The sequence below is a fragment of the Struthio camelus genome, chromosome 3 (genome assembly GCF_040807025.1).
Source record: "Struthio camelus isolate bStrCam1 chromosome 3, bStrCam1.hap1, whole genome shotgun sequence".
In the NCBI taxonomy this organism is placed as follows: Eukaryota; Metazoa; Chordata; class Aves; order Struthioniformes; family Struthionidae; genus Struthio; species Struthio camelus.
This window is the reverse complement of record NC_090944.1, coordinates 125383408-125400966: the sequence shown is the minus strand read 5'-3', so window position 1 is coordinate 125400966 and position 17559 is coordinate 125383408. Positions and strand designations below refer to the sequence as shown.

General features: G+C 45.4%; 1 protein-coding gene across 9 annotated transcripts in view; it reads left to right on the top strand.

The window, feature by feature from the left end:
• Nucleotides 1-17559, top strand: part of COQ8A (coenzyme Q8A) — a 47607-nt gene that overhangs the window by 18493 nt on the left and 11555 nt on the right. For all 9 annotated transcript variants that reach the window (XM_068940130.1, XM_068940129.1, XM_068940133.1 and 6 more), the window contains exons 5-6: nucleotides 8529-8603; nucleotides 14220-14342. In XM_068940130.1, the coding sequence (XP_068796231.1) occupies nucleotides 8529-8603; nucleotides 14220-14342 (198 nt within the window). The remainder of the gene's footprint in view (nucleotides 1-8528; nucleotides 8604-14219; nucleotides 14343-17559) is intronic.

Here is a 17559-nt window from a genome sequence, read left to right as displayed (position 1 = left end):
CTCCATTAGCATACAAGTCTCCCTCCTAATCCAGCCTTGATTTTATGGAAAATGTGTAGCAGCATTTTTTAGCTGTCACTTTCCAAATTGTCAGATCTATCTGTAGCTTGCTGACAGCTGGTGGATGTGAAGTGGCAGATGACCGTATTTTCTGTGAACTTCGAGTTCCAGTTCTGTTGCTGTACACTCCAGCTCTTGGCACCCAAGACTGTCGCGTGAGGAAAGGCTGACTCATGCTTCAAGGGGGAACATAACTAGCTATCTTACTTTTTTTTTTTTTAATCCTGAAAAATATAACTTAACCGAAAGGACAGTAAGAAAGAGATATTGTTGATTTGGCAGAGCTCAGAGGGTTGTGGTCAGTGGTGCAGAGTCTAGGTGGAGGCCTGTAGCTAGCGGTGTCCCCCAGGGGTCAGTGCTGGGTCCAGTCTTGTTCAATGTAGTCATCAATGACCTGGAGGAAGGCCTGGACAGAGTGCACCCTCAGCAAGTTTGCTGACAATACAGAACTGGGGGGAGTGGCTGACGCACCAGAAGACTGTGCTGCTGTTCAGAGGGACTTGGACAGGCTGGAGAGTTGGGCGGAGAGGAACCTCCTGAAGTTCCACAAAGGCATGGGCAGGGTCCTGCCCCTAGGGAGAAATAACCCCATGCGCCAGTACAGGCTGGGGACTGACCTGCTGGAAAGCAGCTCTGCAGAGAAGGACCTGGGAGTCCTGGGGGACAACAAGTTAAGCATGAGCCAGTAACATGGCCTTGTGGCCAGGAAGGCCAATGGGATCCTGGGCTGCATCAGGAAGAGTGTTGCCAGCAGGTGGAGGGAGGTGATCCTGCCCCTCTCCTCAGCCCTGGTGAGGCCCCACCTGGAGGCCTCACTGTGTCCAGTTCTGGGCTCCCCAGGACAAGAGAGACATGGCGCTACTGGAGAGAGTCCAGCGGAGGGCTACAAAGAGGATGAGGGGACTGGAGCATGTCTCCTCTGAGGAAAGGCTGCGGGAGCTGGGCCTGTTCAGCCTGGGGAAGAGAAGACTGAGGGGGGGATCCTACCAACGTGTACAAGTATCTGAAGGGAGGGGGGGTGTCAAGAGGATGGGGCCAATCTCTTCTCCGTGGTGCCCAGCAACAGGACAAGAGGCAACGGGCAGGAACTGAACCACAGGAAGTTCCACCTGAACCTGAGGAAAAACGTCTTTCCTGTGAGGGTGACAGAGCACTGGAACAGGTTGCCCAGAGGGGTAGTGGAGTCTCCTTCGCTGGAGATATCCAAAACCCGTCTGGATGTGATCCTGGGCAATATGCTCTAGAGGACCCTGCTTGAGCAGGGAGGTTGGACTAGATGATCTCCAGAGGTCCCTTCCAACCTCAACCATTCTGTGATTCTGTGATAAGCAGCATCCCTGGTCATACTTGTTTTTAATCCAGTTTTTGATCTTGTCCCTTCTCCAATTTTCTGTTTCATATGATTGAAATTGTTGGCAAGATGAGGCTCTTGTGTTCAGTCTGCTTTTGGGGGAAGGTCTTGTTGCAAAAATGGAGGGAGAGAAGTTTTCAGATTTTCTGGTCTTTGCGGTCTCTTGTTGACGCTCATTTTCTTCCCTCTCAGTTCTTCTTGCAACAGCGAGTAGTAGTCCTGTCAGTCTGCTGATTAACAAACAGCAAATGTGGGCTATAGGAAGGATTTTTTAATTAAAAAACCAACCAAACAAACAAAAACCAGCCTTTGGTAATAATCCAGTATGCTGGTCATGGTTAAAGGTTCGAGGTGGGAGGTTCCAAAGTAGTGTGGGCAACCCCGTATGGGGAGGGCTGTCTATAAGGAACACTTCTCAGTGGTCAGAGCTTGATCAAGGTGGTATGAGTTTTTAAATAGCCTTTAAACTGTATGGAAAGAGGGACCCATTTTATAGCTAGGAGCAGCTCCTGCATGTTATTTGCTGTAAGTTTAGAGTGCTTTTTCTGACGTGCACGTGGGCTTGAGAGAGACAGTGCAAGTGTGAAACCACATCAGTTAATTTGAGTGTGACTTTCCGTGGCTGATGAGAAATGTCCTTTTTTCAAATTGCATCCCTACAAAACATTTTAATATTCCAGATATTATTAGAGATGCCAGGAGCTGCTCTGCTGGATGAGTCAGTGTCTTCGGTGCTCAAGGGAGAAATTATTACAAGTACTTGAATTCTTGCAGTTCCTACTCGAGTTCGAGTGAATTGTAGACGCTTTTTGAACTTGGCCCTGAGCACCGGGGGAAGTGGGTTTGGTCTGTGGCTTTTTTGTGAAGGGCTGGGGTATGACTAAATGTCGCAGAACTGATGAGTTGACTACTGTCAGAGAGTCCTCCTGGATCTTTGTGCGTTCCTATTCTATTGTCAGAGCAGCAGCTTAAGGGTTGAATAAGTGTCTGCCAATTGAACAGCTAAATACATGTTTTGCTGATGCAGGGTGGAGGTTTTTTGGGGGAGGAGGGGGGAACTGTCCAGTTACGGAAGGAGCTTTTAAGGGAGGAGGGGAAGGAGGTGAGAAGACAGTAGTCTACTGACTCTGCCTTTCACCAGGGAAACGTTAGCTGATGGCAAGAACTGTGATGCCTCATTTGCTTCTTTCCCTTTTTTGATTGCTCTGAAGCTCTTGGTGAGCTTTGGCTTATAGTTGACTTTTTCCTCTTAAATTGTGAGCAGGGAAGGGCAGTGCTTGTGTGCCTCTCTTGGCTACTTCTTGCCCTCACTGGATTTGAGTCAGTCCTTTTTGGGTATTATTCAAAGAAGTGAGGCAAGAGGTAATGCAATTTTTAGAAATTATTTGGAAGCTGAGGAATGAGGCTGATTTAAGGGAGTTTTATGAGTGTGTCGGAGGCAGTTTCCAACTGAGATGGAATTGAATTTGTTTTGCTGTGGCCCAGCCCAACTTATCCTGCCTTTTCTAAGAGGAAAAAATAAAGTAAGCTTGATGTAAATTAAGTGCTTCATACCTCAGTGATAGATGTGTTGGAAGGTCCCTGTGCTTGCACAGTGTTTCTTCTCTCTCGTGTGCATTCTCTTTGGTCTTATCTTTCCAACAGAAGTCAAAAACAAGGCCTGGGATGACTTAATGAGTCTCCAGTTACCTCGCTGTCTTTTGGGAGCTGCTGAAAAAAGAGACATACAACAGTTCTGTGCTGAAGAACGATGGTTAACAGCTGGAAGGAGCCCTTTTGGGGAGATGTCACTGTTAACCTGTGGAATGGCACTGAATCAGCTCTGTTCCTGTTTCTTATATCATTAAACAGTCAGGTTTAAGTGTGGAACGGGGGAGTGTCGCTGTTTCTTGTTTCATCAGCTCCCCATTCACACTGCCTTGGAAATAACTGGAGGCATGAGGTTGTTTCATATCCACTGGGGAGTGTAGCTTAATGGCAAGTAAGCTTTCAGAGGATGGTCTCTTTACTGTGTGCTTCGTGGTGCCTTGTTTGTTTGAAGACCTCCAGAAAGTTATGTGGGAAATGGAATAGTTGAGGTGGACTCAAACAAGGCAAGAGGTCTGCCAGGTGGCATTCGTGTTTGCCTTTTCTTGGGATAGAAATAGCTCGTTCTTTATTTCATTATTGGAAGAACAACGTTTAGGACTTGCAGAAGATGGAAAGATGCTGAGTAGATCAAAAACTGATTTCACTTAACTTTCTGGGGTTCAGACAGCTGAGTTCCCATGCTGTTGGTGTGATCCCTTTCACAGTTGAGCCACTTCTCCTTGTTCATTTACTTGCTTTTTTTTTTTTTTTTTTTGCTTTCTTTTCTTTCCTGCAAACATGAATCAGATGTTCCAGGGAATGTTGATTTCTCAGCCGTGGTGTTAAGTGTTAGGATACTCTTGTGGGCGATGGACTGCATTTAGTAACAGGAGGCAGAAAAACTTGGACCGCAGCTGAGAGTTTGCCTGGCTTCTCACTTGCTCTGAGAGCAAAGATTTACAGAGAATGTTGCTGGAAGGCTTGAAGATCTTCTCTAAGACTCGTGTAATACTGAGTTAATGAGCATTGCATACTGACTAGAGCATAGTTTAGACTCCAGTCATAGACTAGAGCCAAGCTACTGAACTTCTTTCTGTTCTTTATATGCATTTTTGTATGCTGCTTTTCTTGCTGCAGTTGGAGTTATGGCTGATAGTGGCTTTTATAGTGGTAAATATCATCCCTGATTCCCCCCCCCCCCCCCCCCAAGGATTGGAGTCAATAAATATATATATGTTTACGTATTTATTTTTGTTCCTTGCTAGTTTTATGGCCTGATGGATCACCTGTTCCACCTAGTTTTTGCTTTCCTTTGTTTTCGTTCTTCATTTCTCATATGCTTTCCCTCCCTCCCCCCCCCACCAGTTTCCTTCTCCCTTAATCATGTTCTTGATTTGTAAGTTTATTCACCTAATTATATAACTAAGACTCCTTTGCAATAAAGGAAATGCAAGGAGCTTACAATTATGTTTAAATTTAATGGATTTCTAAGCAGTTTTGGAAAAAAAAAAAAAAAAAAGCCTCTTCTAAAGTAGGTTACAATCTTCCTAATCTCTTTCAAGTCTATACAGGAGTGACAACTGCAGGATTCAAATATGTATGAGTGGTGACTATGCATGGCTTTCTTACAGCGAGCATTTTAATGTTCAGAAAGCTAAATGGAATCAATGCACAACTGTGCTCGCAGCTTGTGACGGGTTCTGCATGGCGCTGGCAGTGTCTGACGTGACTGAAGCCAGAACACGGGCTGCTTCCAGGGAAGATCTCGCCCACCTCCAGAGCTTGGCAGGCTAAGCAGAATGATAGCAGGGTGTTCGGCGTCCATTTGTTTTGTTGTGCTGGTTGCAGAGTTGTTTGTGTGGTGGTGTGTTGTTGTTTTTTTTTTTTTTTTTTTAAACTGATTCAGATCTTGATGGACTTATTTGGAGGGGTAGTGTGTGCCTGGAAAGCATCTGAAGAAACACTCTACTGGTATAAAAGCAAGTGGCGTTGTCCGGGCCTGAAGTGATCCATCTGCCTACATAAAGCACTAAATGCTGGAGTATGACTTTCTGCTGGTGCTGGGGGTTGTTGTTTTGGGTTCAGCTGGCTGCTGACCTGCGGCTGTTCAGTGATGCTGAAAATTGTTCCAGAATAATAAATCTTGTTGGAAGTACTCGTCTTGCAGATAAGGAAAGCAAGGGGCTTTAGGAATGGCTTGTCCAAGGTCAGTAGGCTAGCGGCACAGATAAGGAGAATGCTTTTTCTTTTACAGCCAGCTTTTCTGGAGGGATGACTTATTCCCACTAAGAAGTGAACGACTGGCAGCATTATTTGTGTTCAAACAGCATGTGCCTAGAGCACAGCTTTTCAGATGGGTGGGTGTGTAGAAGAGGCTTGGAAAACAAATATGAACAGCATTTCACTACTCATTGCAGTGTGGCTCTGAACTCTCCTGTCTAATGTTTGTTTCCTGAAGCCTAGCACATTAGCCTAGCTTGTAACATAAGGAAAGGTGAAGCTTCCCACGCAGTTTTTTGTTGTTATTGTTTGAGCTGTGTGTGCTCCAAATGCCACAGATAGTGAAATTCAAATTAGTGAAAGAGAAGGTAATATGTTCCCAAAATTCAGGGTCAGACTAATAGCTAGTGTTGATGTTTGTGGATTGAGTTATAACCATGAGGAATTTTAGACCTTCATTTTAGTTTCTTAACTTTGTAATTCTACTGATAAATAACTTGATGGAAACAGGGAGGGGGGGGGGAAGTGAGCAAATGAGACTTCTGAAAAGCGGCAGCCCTTCCTAAGCCTTAGAGGCTCAGAGAAGAGGTTGAATTTTGCTGTTGTCTCTGTGAAAGATAAGACTCTTAAATTGTCACTTGTTTCTTAGTGATAGGTTACATGTACAGCTGGTTACATCCTTGCAGGCTTGACTGCTAAGGAGCAAAGATCAAAGATGAACATGATCCCGCATGGTTCCAAGAGCATCTTCTACCCACCTGCTACCACTTTTAGGCCGGGGCTTTATATGCCCTGAGATGTTTCCAATTAGTTGCTGAAGATTTGAAGTGGGAGTGTTGCAATGCGTTTTCGTTTAATGCCCAGAGTTAAATATGCTGCTGGATACTGCGATTGTATTGTGAAGATTCTCGAAGCCTTCATTTCAATTTCAGACCTGTAATAGTAAGCAGCTGTTAAGGCTTAAACTTGTTTATGCCTAGCTTTTTAAATTTATTTGAAACAGTTGTTGGCTAATGCTAGGGGTTCATTTTCTAGCAGAATTATCTTATCTCTCTACTCAGTCCAATTTCAGAAGAGCTATTTTAATAGAAGCCCTCTTTCTAGGGGAGTCTATGGTTTCAGCTTGGGCGTTAGACTCTCTACAACCACAAGCAGAGAAAGTGCGATGTACGTTTATTTGAAGTCTGAGCTTGCTTATACTGGTGACAAGGGAGAGCTGCTTTGGAGCATACTGGAACTTCTCTGGCTTTATTCTGGAAGATAGAGTAGAATCTAGTCTTGATTTGCCTTTGAAGTGGTTGTCTCTTAATGACAAAGAGATATTAATAACGTAACATACATTTTATTTTAGGCATGAGAGGCAAAAATCTTAGTAATGAACATGAGAAAGAGTCAGAACCTTTAGCAGGAGATGGGGCTTATTTAATTGGGACCAATTACTGCCAGCCCAGTTCAACCTGGTTTTGATAATGACAGAGCCAAGTTCTGCTTTGGAAGTAATGGAAATGGGATCAAGGCCAACAGAGTAAGTGCTGTGTGGCTTGCCACTCATTTGCAGCCTAGAAAATCACTTTTTCTTGATGAGACCTGTTTTCTTTCCTTTCTGTCTCTTTGTACTTTCTGCTCAGATTTACTGTCTTGTGCTATTGTCTTGTGCCTGGGATGTGATTGGAGATGACTGTGTATCAGGGTTTTAATAGATACTATTTATGCTGTGTTTAAAAAGTCTCAGCTTTTTTCCTGAGGAGTTTAGGGGTATTTTTCCCTGTTTTTCCTCAGATAATAAAATCTACAGCTTTCCAGTGCAAAAACACTAAGATCTCTCCTGCATTCAGTGGTCGTGCGTAGCTCTGCCCTACTGAAGGGTCTGCAGAAATTAGCTAGTAATAGTAGGTTTCTCCAAGCTTAAATTTACCATGTAGGTGCCACACCTTTACCGGAAGACTTGCAGAAAATAAGGACAACACGAAACAAAAACAAAAAGCCCCCACAGTTTATTTTAGGATTTTTTTTTTTTTAGGGTTTTTCAATCTAAGTATTGAAATGTTAAAAGCATGGCATCCTGTGAAAGTTGAAAGTGCTCTATTGCTGAGTGCAGGTTTCTGTATTATACCATATGCTCTTAAATATCCATGTGAAAGCTTAGTCTGAAGGTAAACTGCCTCATCCGAAGAAAACTGTATGGAAGCAGCCTTGGAAGGAGTTAAGTGCAAAGGCCTTATAATGTCACTGGTGCCTCCTGCAGCCTGTGCTTCACCTTATGCTGGGTTCTTTGGCCCAGTGCACGTAGTCTGTAGGATTGCAAGGTGGAGCTGTTTCTGAAGGAGATATACTGTGCAAGCTTAAAATTTTATTGGTACACCTGGAGGTGTAATTAATTGATGGGAGAAAGGAAAAACTCACCGTGCAAAATGACGATCGACTTGTTTTTGCCCAGACTTCCTCAGCTAACTCTACAAAACGTGCATGGATGCACGCGCTGCGTTTCCTCCCACACTCATGGGGGGGGAAAAAGCTGTGTGCGTGTCAGCTATGCATACTTTACTGTATACTCTGTGTCACCCAGTAGTTTTATCTGGGAAGCTGTCCCACAGTGACTCAAGGAGGGCCTGGGGCGCTTGGAGGACGTGCGCGCCAAATGCTGCCAGCACTATGGAAGTAAGGCATGATGGGATCTGCCGTTGCTCAGGAGCTGTGAGGAAGCAGCAGCTGCTCTGGTTTCCGATATCTTTTATTATCCAGTAAAATAAAATATTTGAAATTGGGAAGGCAGCCATACCTTTGGGGGTATGGGTTATTGCATGATTAACCTGTGTGATGTATAATATTTGGTGGTTCCAATCAGGTTTATGGAGGGAGAAAACACTTCTTTGTAACACTCTGGTAACCATAGCTTAATCTGTGGCTGTGAGGGAGCACCCTAGAACTCGCTGCTTGCAAATGGGTAACACGTGAGCACTGGCGTTTGATCTCATGGTCTTGCTGTTGCTGGGTGTTGCGGTTACTCCATGGCCCAGCTCCTTGGAATTGTAGTTTACAGTGCTGTTTGGATAAGGCGGGCCTCGGAAGGAAAATATGTTTCTATTTCCCTTAATCAAAAAGCAGGGACATGCTGGGCTGAAGAAAGAGGAACAGGAGAAACAGTTTAGTGTTAGATTCCAAGATGACTCCATGGTAAAAAACCAGGATGTTCTAATCAAACTGTTTTTGCAGCTGTGCTTATGATCATGTCACTTAGGATTGATTACAAAAACTGCTTCTGCATGGCTCAGATGCTTTTTTTTTTTTTTTTTTCCACACTGATTTGGGCCTTTTTCTTATTTTAAAGGACTAGCTGTTGGTCTTGGCATTGGGGCATTGGCAGAAGTTGCAAAGAAGAGCCTTAGACCTGATGAACGCAATGGTAAGCCATTTTTGCATCCTCGTTCCTTTTTTTCGCTATGTACGTGTGAGAATAACCTTATGCCAACGTAATTCCTACAGCTTACTTCCCCATAGCCACACTTGAGCATGAGTACTGTATTTAAGCACACTCTTGGATTTTTTGTTTAAATTATACAGTGAAACCATATAGTTCTGTCAGTGCAGAAACTGTAGATGAGCCTGTAGGTCTGAAAACTTTGTTGCTAGTGGTGGCAGTCTGTTTACAATATAAGGCTGTTCTGCCTAGTAGTAACTTGGAGGATGGCTGACCTTTTCTCTTTTAGGGAAGAGAAGACATCTTGGGTGTGTTGTTAAAGGCAGATCTCTACTACCATCATCTTTCTTTTGCCTTCCTCTGAAGGACTCTCATAATAAGCTCAAAAGGCCATGCCATGTCTGATCGGGTTCCCTTGCTAGCTGGAGGCATAATATTCCTGCGTTATACCTGGTCATCCTGTGATGTTTTTTCCCTATGCTTGTACACAGGTAAAATGTGGTTGTGGAGAATGGTTGTGTGCAGAAGAGTGGCTAGGGTATAGAAGGTACATGGTGTTCTTTCCTGGAAAACAGCAAATTACTCTTAAAGCTTGTGGCTGGATTCACTTGTTTCGTATCCATAAAAGCTTGGGTGGGACACTGCAAAATGTGAGGTTATTGGTAAAGTCTGGTCTTCAGCTGCTCTCTCTGGTTTGACCAGTACATTTGGATTTTTCCAGTGACTGGAGGAAACTGGCAGAAAGGGTTATTTAAGCTCTTGTAGTTAGAGGCAAAAATCATTCCTGGTTCGGAAACATTGCTCCGAGATAGTGAGAATTCTCACTAATTTTACTCTGGACAATAGCATTGTACTACTAGGCCAGTTTGTCTTCCTCTCCTCTTCCTTGTGGAAGCATAAACTTGTATTGCAGGAAGTACTTGAGTGGCTCAAAATGTAAGAAATTCAAAAGACAGCAGACAGAATAAACACCCCGTGTAGGGGGTGGGAGCAGTCTGTGTGCCAGCTGGCATACTACCTGTTAACACTTTTGTATTCCCCTTCTGACTAGGCAATGCAGAGCAGCCCAGCAGAGGAAAAGGATCCTTGGCAAAGAGTTGTTTCACTCCCTGACCTGAGGTGTTTGAGGCTGCGTGGGTTTCTTGGCTTTGATTTAAAAAGCATGCACGTTGGCAAACGTGGGCCAGCCCCATAGAGAATCCTTGAACGCTTTTGCTTTCAGCACTTGGGATGTGTTTGACAGGTTGTTTGTACCTGTTGTAAACTGATGATTTGCTTTGCTTTTAACTGAGGAGATATTGCACAACTGTTGGTATTTCTCTGCTTGCCAGATCACTTTTTCTAATTGGGCACGCCCCAAAGTGGAAACAGGAGCTTGTAGAGCTATGAAATTTGCAGGAGAAACGAGCTTTGTTTCTCTTCCTTACATCATGAAAAAGAAGGAATTTTCCTAAACTACAGGGTTCTGCCCTCAAAAAATGCAGGGCAAGAATGTTTGAGTTTCCTCCTCCTCCTCCTCCTCCTCCTCCTCCCCCCCCCAGCCCCAAGGCTGATGTCCTAGACATAAATTTTCCACTGCATACCTCGTGCATGTACTTGCAGGTTGTGAACTTTTGGGTTTTTTTTTTGTTTTTTAATGGACTTGAGGGGTTAATGCTGCCCTCTAAGCGCATTATTGCGTGGTTTCGTTCACATTATTTCTTTAAAAAGAGTCTGTGCTGCATTTCCAGCATGAATTTTTTTGCTATGCTGATCAAGCAAATTTAAAATAACCTCCTGGGTCACTGGTGACCTTGATGGCAGTCTCAGTATTTAGAGTGTGTTTCTAAAGTGCAAGGCTGACATGGGGTGGGAGGGTAGAACAAAGTTTCCAGGAATAAAAATGAGACAGAGCCCAGATAAATAGTTGCCATTACTAGCAAAGAGGCTCTGGATTCAAGGTTAATTTTATAACTTATTAATGACCTGTACTGGGCTGTTCTGGTAGGCACTGTGCAAATGCTGGGCTGGGCAGAGTCCCGAAGGGCTGGCAGCTGGCCTAGATTTGAACATAGGGCTGTTCTCTTACAGAAAAGAAAAAAAAAAAAGCAATCTCCCTGAGTTATCAGTCCCAAATGTTTTTGTTATGTTCTTGGCTGTTATGTTCTTGCCCCAAAGCTTGTGTAGTGGATGGTGCTAAAAACAAATATGCACAGAGCTCCGTGCTAGATTCTCCATTTAATAATAGTGAAGGAGGTGGAAGAGCAGCTGCAAGATGCACACAGATTTGGAAGGCTTCAAGCCGATTCTGGACTCGAAGGAAAGTGTGTGTCTAGCATTCCTGAGGGCATGGGTCTGCTGCCTGCACTGTGGAAGAGCTGACTGTCTCCAGGCACTGTGGCAGCAGGAGCTGCCCCTTCTGAGTCCTCCTCACCACCACAGCTTGTGGTGACTTGACTAGCTTGTGGTGACATGGCTAGCTGTTTTTTGTGTGGGGTGTGTGTGTGTGTGTGTTTTGTTTTTTGTTTTTTTTTTTTTCCTTTCCCTTTTAATGGGTAGGTAAACACTCTTGTAATCTTGAGATAGGAAGGGGGATCGTTTGTAGCAGCAAAAGGTGGCTGCTGTTTATGGGAGGAACTTTCACTTCAACCGACTGAAAATTGGCATAGAACATGTTTTGAGCTGTGCCGGATGTTGTCTCCGTTTTGTCCCATTTCCCCCTGCCCCCTTGGAAGCCTCTGTCTATTTTCTGTTTTTTCTTCCTCTTCACTTCCTCTTCACTTGCCATTTACATAAGCCTGAATTTGACTCTCGCTTTCAAGTCGCCTTCTAGTTCATGTCCCCTTCTAGCATTGTGTAAAAAAACAACAGCTAATCACATGTGGCTGGGCTGACTAGTGATCAGGTAGTGCCCCTGTGGGCTTGATTTCACTGGGAAGCATGCCAGAAGAGGAGGATGGGGAGTGCCTGTATTTGGCTCTTTCTCAGATAAGACTGTTTTCAAATTGTCAGGGTTCACTGGGTTCTAGAGATGACTTTAATGATTAATCAACTCCTTTTATCCTACTGTAGACTCTGAGGAGGGGGTGTGGATGTGTGCATATGTGCAGGTGGCATGAAGGGAGAGAGTAAGGTTTGATTTGGTAGTTTCCCTGGCTCCTGTGTGTCTCATGGAGCTTGTGCAAGGATATCATTGCTCAGGACCCAGAGTTTTCCTGTTGATATACTTGAGAGCCAGAGCTCTGTCAGACGGCTCCAAGCACTGCACTCCCCAGAGCCAGCTTTCCAAGGGGGTAAAGTTGGATCCTTCTGCTCTAGGCAGCTCTATCTGTCCAGGATCCAGAGCATCATTTGTTCTGAGCATAGCTGTATGTAGTGCAGATGGTGACTCCTGGCCCTTTCTGCAGCTCTGCATGTTGCTCTCCTTGTTTGGTCTGGATTCCGGAATAGTCATCTTGTGTACTCCCCTCTTGGCTGTGGTGTGGTGGTGGTGGTGGTGGTTTCTTTTTGTTGACCCGCCCCGCCCCACCACCTCCTCCCTTGCTCCAGGTCATATACGTTCTTCCTTTGCTCTACGACAGTGTTTGGACAGATAGAAAATATTGCCCACACAGTATTATCTTGCTGTTCTCCCACAAAACAGGTACAGAAAATGGGGGATGAAGCAAGGGGAAGGCAGTAGTTGGCATCTCTGTGCGCTGCTGGTGGAGATTTCACTGGCGTCACCCCTCTAGGGAGAGTTTTGGGAGCCAGCCAGCTGTTAGCTGGGGTATAAGGGTGCCCGGTAGTTCAGCAGCACTCTGATGTTTGCACCAAACCATGTGAGCCACTACAGTTCAGACAGCAGCTGCTTCAGTTTAGATCCCAGCTCTTTTCCCTGTCCCCAGAGCTCCCTCTGTTTACCCTCCTGGGAGGGAGTCAGCTGGAGATGGAGAGAGGAGCTCTTTCTGCTGCAGTCGCTGCAGGGCACACCAGTAACTTTCATCTGTCTGAGTTCTGCAGGACAGTTAGTGCTGCTGTGCCTTTTTGTGCCCTGCTTGTTGTATAGGTGGACTTTCCACAAATGTTGTATGCTTCAGCTGTTTTGTCTTCTGTACCCCTCTCCTCTGAAGTGTGAAAAGGCTGTGTATCTCCAAGATCTAGGCATGCAGCCTGGCTGCAAGACCTGACCTCCCTCCTGCTTGGCTCCCCATGAGCAGCAGCTGAGCTGAAGCCCCAAGAGAAGCAGCTGGTGGGTGTCCGCTTGCTCTCTGTCCCTCCCAAAGGGACCTTATAATTGAGTCAGTGTCTCTCTCCCTCCTTCCTCCCTTAAAAGAAAAAAGGGGAGGGGGGGAAGCCAATGGGAAGAGCTTCTTATGCCATGTAGAAACCATGTTGCATACCTGGGACCATGTCACAGGTGTGCAGATGGTGGTCCTAACCATTTACTGAGCCTGTCATGCATCTGGAGCCTGCTATTTCTGGAGGAGGGGATTGTGTGGGGTTGTTTTTTTTTTTTTTTTGAGTCTGTTTTGAGCCTTGTTTTGTGGAAGTTGGTGTTTGGGTGACTGCTGATGGGAGTGAGGAAAGAGGGGTTTGGCCTTCTCCTTGCTCTGACTGCACTTAGAGGCCATGCAAGTGGCACCATCTTTTCCAGTGGCGAGTTTCCCACAGGAACATGGCAAGGAACAACATGCATATGTGAAGGTGTAAGAGGGAAAGGTTGGCAATCCTGACAGCTGAGGGTAATTTCTGCGGTGGCAAAGTTGTCCAAGAAGAATACAGCATCACAGATCAAGGTGTTGGGCTTCTGTTTTGAGGACGTTCTCCAGCCTGCCTGGGCTTTGGCTGGCTTGATAACCTCATCGCACACATACAGTCAGCTGCTTTTAAATGCTGTATGCGGGTGGGGTGTTTTGGGGTTATGATATGGCACAGGAATGTCTGTTTTGCCTGTGTATCAGGAAGACAGTAAATTTCTGTCTGACTAGGAAAGAATGTTAACACAGGCTTAGAGGGTGATGTGAAAACTGTCCGTCCTGTACAGATGCCTAGTGCATGCTGTAAATGTGTGGTTGCAATATGAGTTTATGTGTGAATAAGCAAGAATTATTGGGTATGGGAAAGGAGGGTTGGGGCTGGTGTGAATCCCTGCTCCCACCCTGTGAATTGCCAGCACGTCTTCAGTCTGTCCCCAGGTGGTGTTAAGGCTTTTGATGATCCTCCCTGCTCCTTGTTGTGGCTCCCCTTTACTGCTCCTCTAAGCCTGTGGCTATGCTGCAGCCTATGACACGAGCCTTAGGAGACCATGCAATATGTTAGGCTGAGCTAGCTGGTACAGCAAGTTCAGCACCAATATCTGCCCATGATCCTGGACAGTCCACATAGACGTCTGGACATCTCCATGGACATCTGCTGTGGCTAGCTGCTGTTGGCCCTCAAGCCAGCAAGGTCAAAGTTGGCACAAGACACGCAGGCACAAGACTGCAGTCTGCCCTTGGGTCACAGTGAAGACATTGAGTGCAGCCCTAGTTTGGTTTTCTGGGGAAGGGGGAGTCTCCTGTTGAATGTGGAGCAATATAATGGAGTAAGCTCACAGAGGTAAGGGCACTCTTCATCCATACGCTATCTCCCTGCCCTCAGGAAAGAAAGCAGTGATGGATTCCAGCCCGTTCCTGTCGGAGGCCAATGCAGAAAGAATTGTGAGAACTTTGTGCAAGGTCCGGGGAGCGGCACTGAAGCTGGGACAGATGTTAAGCATTCAAGGTAGGTGGTAGCATGGGTCCTCAGCTACTCTCCTTAGTAGTGCTTCCAGGTGGGGTGAAGAATTTCTTGTGTATGTGGGGAGTGTCAGGTGCTTTGAATCAGTCAGTCAAAGTCAAGTGAATGTGGAGGGCCTAGACACAAGGCTTTCTCACGTGAAATCAGTGATAGTGATATTTATGATTAAGTTCTGCCTAATTTCAGTCTGTAATGACTGTGTGTGTAATACACTACCACCTGCTTCCTCTAGTGCCTCTGTTGTAAATCTGAGCTCAGTTAGGCATGCAACTGCTCTGATCAGAGTCAGCTCACTTGATGCCTAGGTAATGCTCCAGAAATTGGGCGAAAATAAGATGACTGTTCTGTGAATGTTAATGTCTATATTAAAAAGCAATTGATGAAAAGCAGAGCAACATCGCACCGAGTACACAGCCTCCTGCTAGAAAGGAGGAGGAAGAAAAACATATGATGCTGTTTTCTGATCACCAAGCGCGGTCAAAAATATACCCACAGCCCTTTCCCATTGCAGCAACCTGTTAGTGGTTTACATGTTTGACTGGCGCAGGAGCTTTGCTAGAAGGGGCCAGTACAGCTGATAAGCTTTTTCAGGTATAAACTTAAATTGAGTTTTCATCTTGAAGGGATTTCAAACTGATACTTGATCCATCAGGCTCTAAAGTCAATGATTAGAAGTGAAGGTGTGAGTGACATCTGTCTCTGCGCTGAGCTGTTAGGTCATTCTAGGGAGATAACAGGTGTGTGAAATTCAAACCTTACCTGGAGCTGTCCACCTCTCCTTCCTGTCCCCTTCATCAGGGAAGGGAAAAATTAGCCAAAAATAGCTGCTCTACTTGTTTGGAAATAGCTTTCAAGATGTCGCTGAAACTAAGTCAGCATCTGAGCGTCTAAAGCACTCATCTTGCTTGGCTTGTGCTTCTGCCTGAATTTTTGTAGGTGCTGACTGCTGAGGCTGGATCCAGTGGGATTATTAGATAGCTTGGGCAAGCTAAAAGAGCGTGGCCAGTTGGCTGTCCCAGAGAGCCCTGACTGTGGCATTTCTCTGTTCTTTATTTGTTAGTTACCTGTCTTAGGTGTGTGCTGTTCCACCTGCCAGGCTGATGGCAACACTAACAAAGCTAGGGGAAAGGCAGCAGCTGATGTGTCAAAGGCTGCCACCAGTTTGCTCTTTTCTCACGCTCTGGAAACTGCCAGGCGCTGACACTTGCGGGTAGATTGTCTTTCGCCTTGGTCATGCTGCAGATCCAGGAGGAGCTCTTCTGCTCCTTGCTCTGTGTGGCCAGTGCCTCTGACATCTGGGGTGAGTGAGCCATGTCTGGGAACCAGCTGTGAAGTTAATTTGTCTACCCTAGGTGGGGGCTACCTTAAAATACTGAAGATACTATTATGAGTTGCACCTGATGTGTGCTGAGAGCCTGGTCACAGCTGTCCTGAGCTTGGATGTGAGTGAAGAGGGAACAGCTGTGAAAGGCCAGCTCTGAGGAGCAGAAATGCTCCGGATTTTTCTCATTTGCCTGCTGCCTTCTAATATGATTGAGCTTTGGGAGGAGTGTAAAACACTTACTGATTCGCTTCGCTAGGATATCAAGAACATACAGGCCTTTAGCAAGCTCAGTGGTGCTGCCCAGTCCTCTTGTGAAAAGTGAAGAGTGCTGCCAGGCCTAGAGAGAACATAGGCCCCCAGTAACTTTGCTGTGGGACAGTCATGGTGAAAGTTTTGCTTCCAGTGCAGTATATCTGGTTCTCAGGTTGGCTCTTTGGATGGGAAGTTTTAGCACAGTTCCTGCCACTTCATGGGCTTCTCTGTGGTCTGGGTGAATTTGTGATGGGTCCTTCAGGTAGCAGGGAGATATGCTAATTGTTGAGCACATGGGCTCTGCATTACCTTGTCCAGGCGCGGATGAGCACCTGCGAGTTAAACCACCCAGGAGTAACAAAGCAGCGTCCTTAAAACCTTGCTCTCTGCTTCTGAGTGTCAGTGGATCTGTTAGGCACCCAGATCCCTGAAGTGCAGAAAGGATGTCAAAGGCTCACGGTAATACCTGTCCCAGTGGGTGTGCTCTGGAAGATGTCCGAAAGGGGATGCCTTTGCCAGTTGTGATGTTATGGTTGCTGGTGTGTTTCTGTGCAGGCAGTCTGGACTTGGAGCTTTCTTGGTTAATCGGCATTGCACTAACGAACAAGGTAGTGACTGTCAAGCCGCCCCCGTGAAAAATGCATGCTCAAACTAAAGATTGAATTTTGTGAGTTTTTGGGGTGTTGACAGTGAACAGAATGACACAAGCTGATCTTAAACGCCAATGGCAGACCCGGCTGCCTTGAGACAAGCAGCCCTGCACAGGCATTCTAGGAGGTGCAGGTTATAAAGTTACAGCATCATGGCTTATATCTTTACTTACCCCGGAGTATGGACCTACCATCTTAAGAGGTTTGGCAGTGACAAACCATGAATGATACTTAATTAAGCCTCAGAGTAGAAATCCCTTTCAGGGTTCAGAACATGCACGCGAATGTAATGCTTAGCCTTCTTGCAGGATTATAATGTCACGGTGGGAGTTTTACTTGCTGTCCTGCAAAGCCTTTTAATCTCTGACTTGCAGTGATAGAATGGCATCTCCTCTTAAAAATTCCTGATGATTCCAAAGTGAGGTTTTGTTAATACTTTTAAATGTTGCTCAAGGCTTCGAGAATTTCTAAACGGCACGAAGTGCGTTAGCTGCCATGTCTCTGCATTATGTATCTTTTCTTCCTGTTCCTCCCCACTCCCCTTCCCAGGACTGTACTCTTAAGCTAGCTATTTTGCTTTTTTTCGTCTCTGGATAGTCTTATAGTTGTACCTGTATCTGTGTAAATGCAGCGAAATGGTATTTTCTTCTATTTTAATGCTGCTAGCATTTGTTTAGGTAAAATCCTCAAGGCTAAGGCTGGTAGCTTGGACTCTTTCTACTATTGGGAGAGCTGCAGATAAATAAATCTGGCTGATTTCTCCATGAGCCTTTAAGAAATGGAATGTTGTGCGGAACAGGTGCTTTTTCTCCAAGCTGTTGTTGAAGCCTGTGCTTGAAGGAGAGGACTACTCTTTCAAGGCACCCTTCCTTCCCCATCCTTTCTTATGAACATAAATATATATATTCCTACTAAATCCTTCTGACTCTTGAAATAACTTCTTTGCTTCAGCTGTGTTTCCTTCTGTGCAATTCTA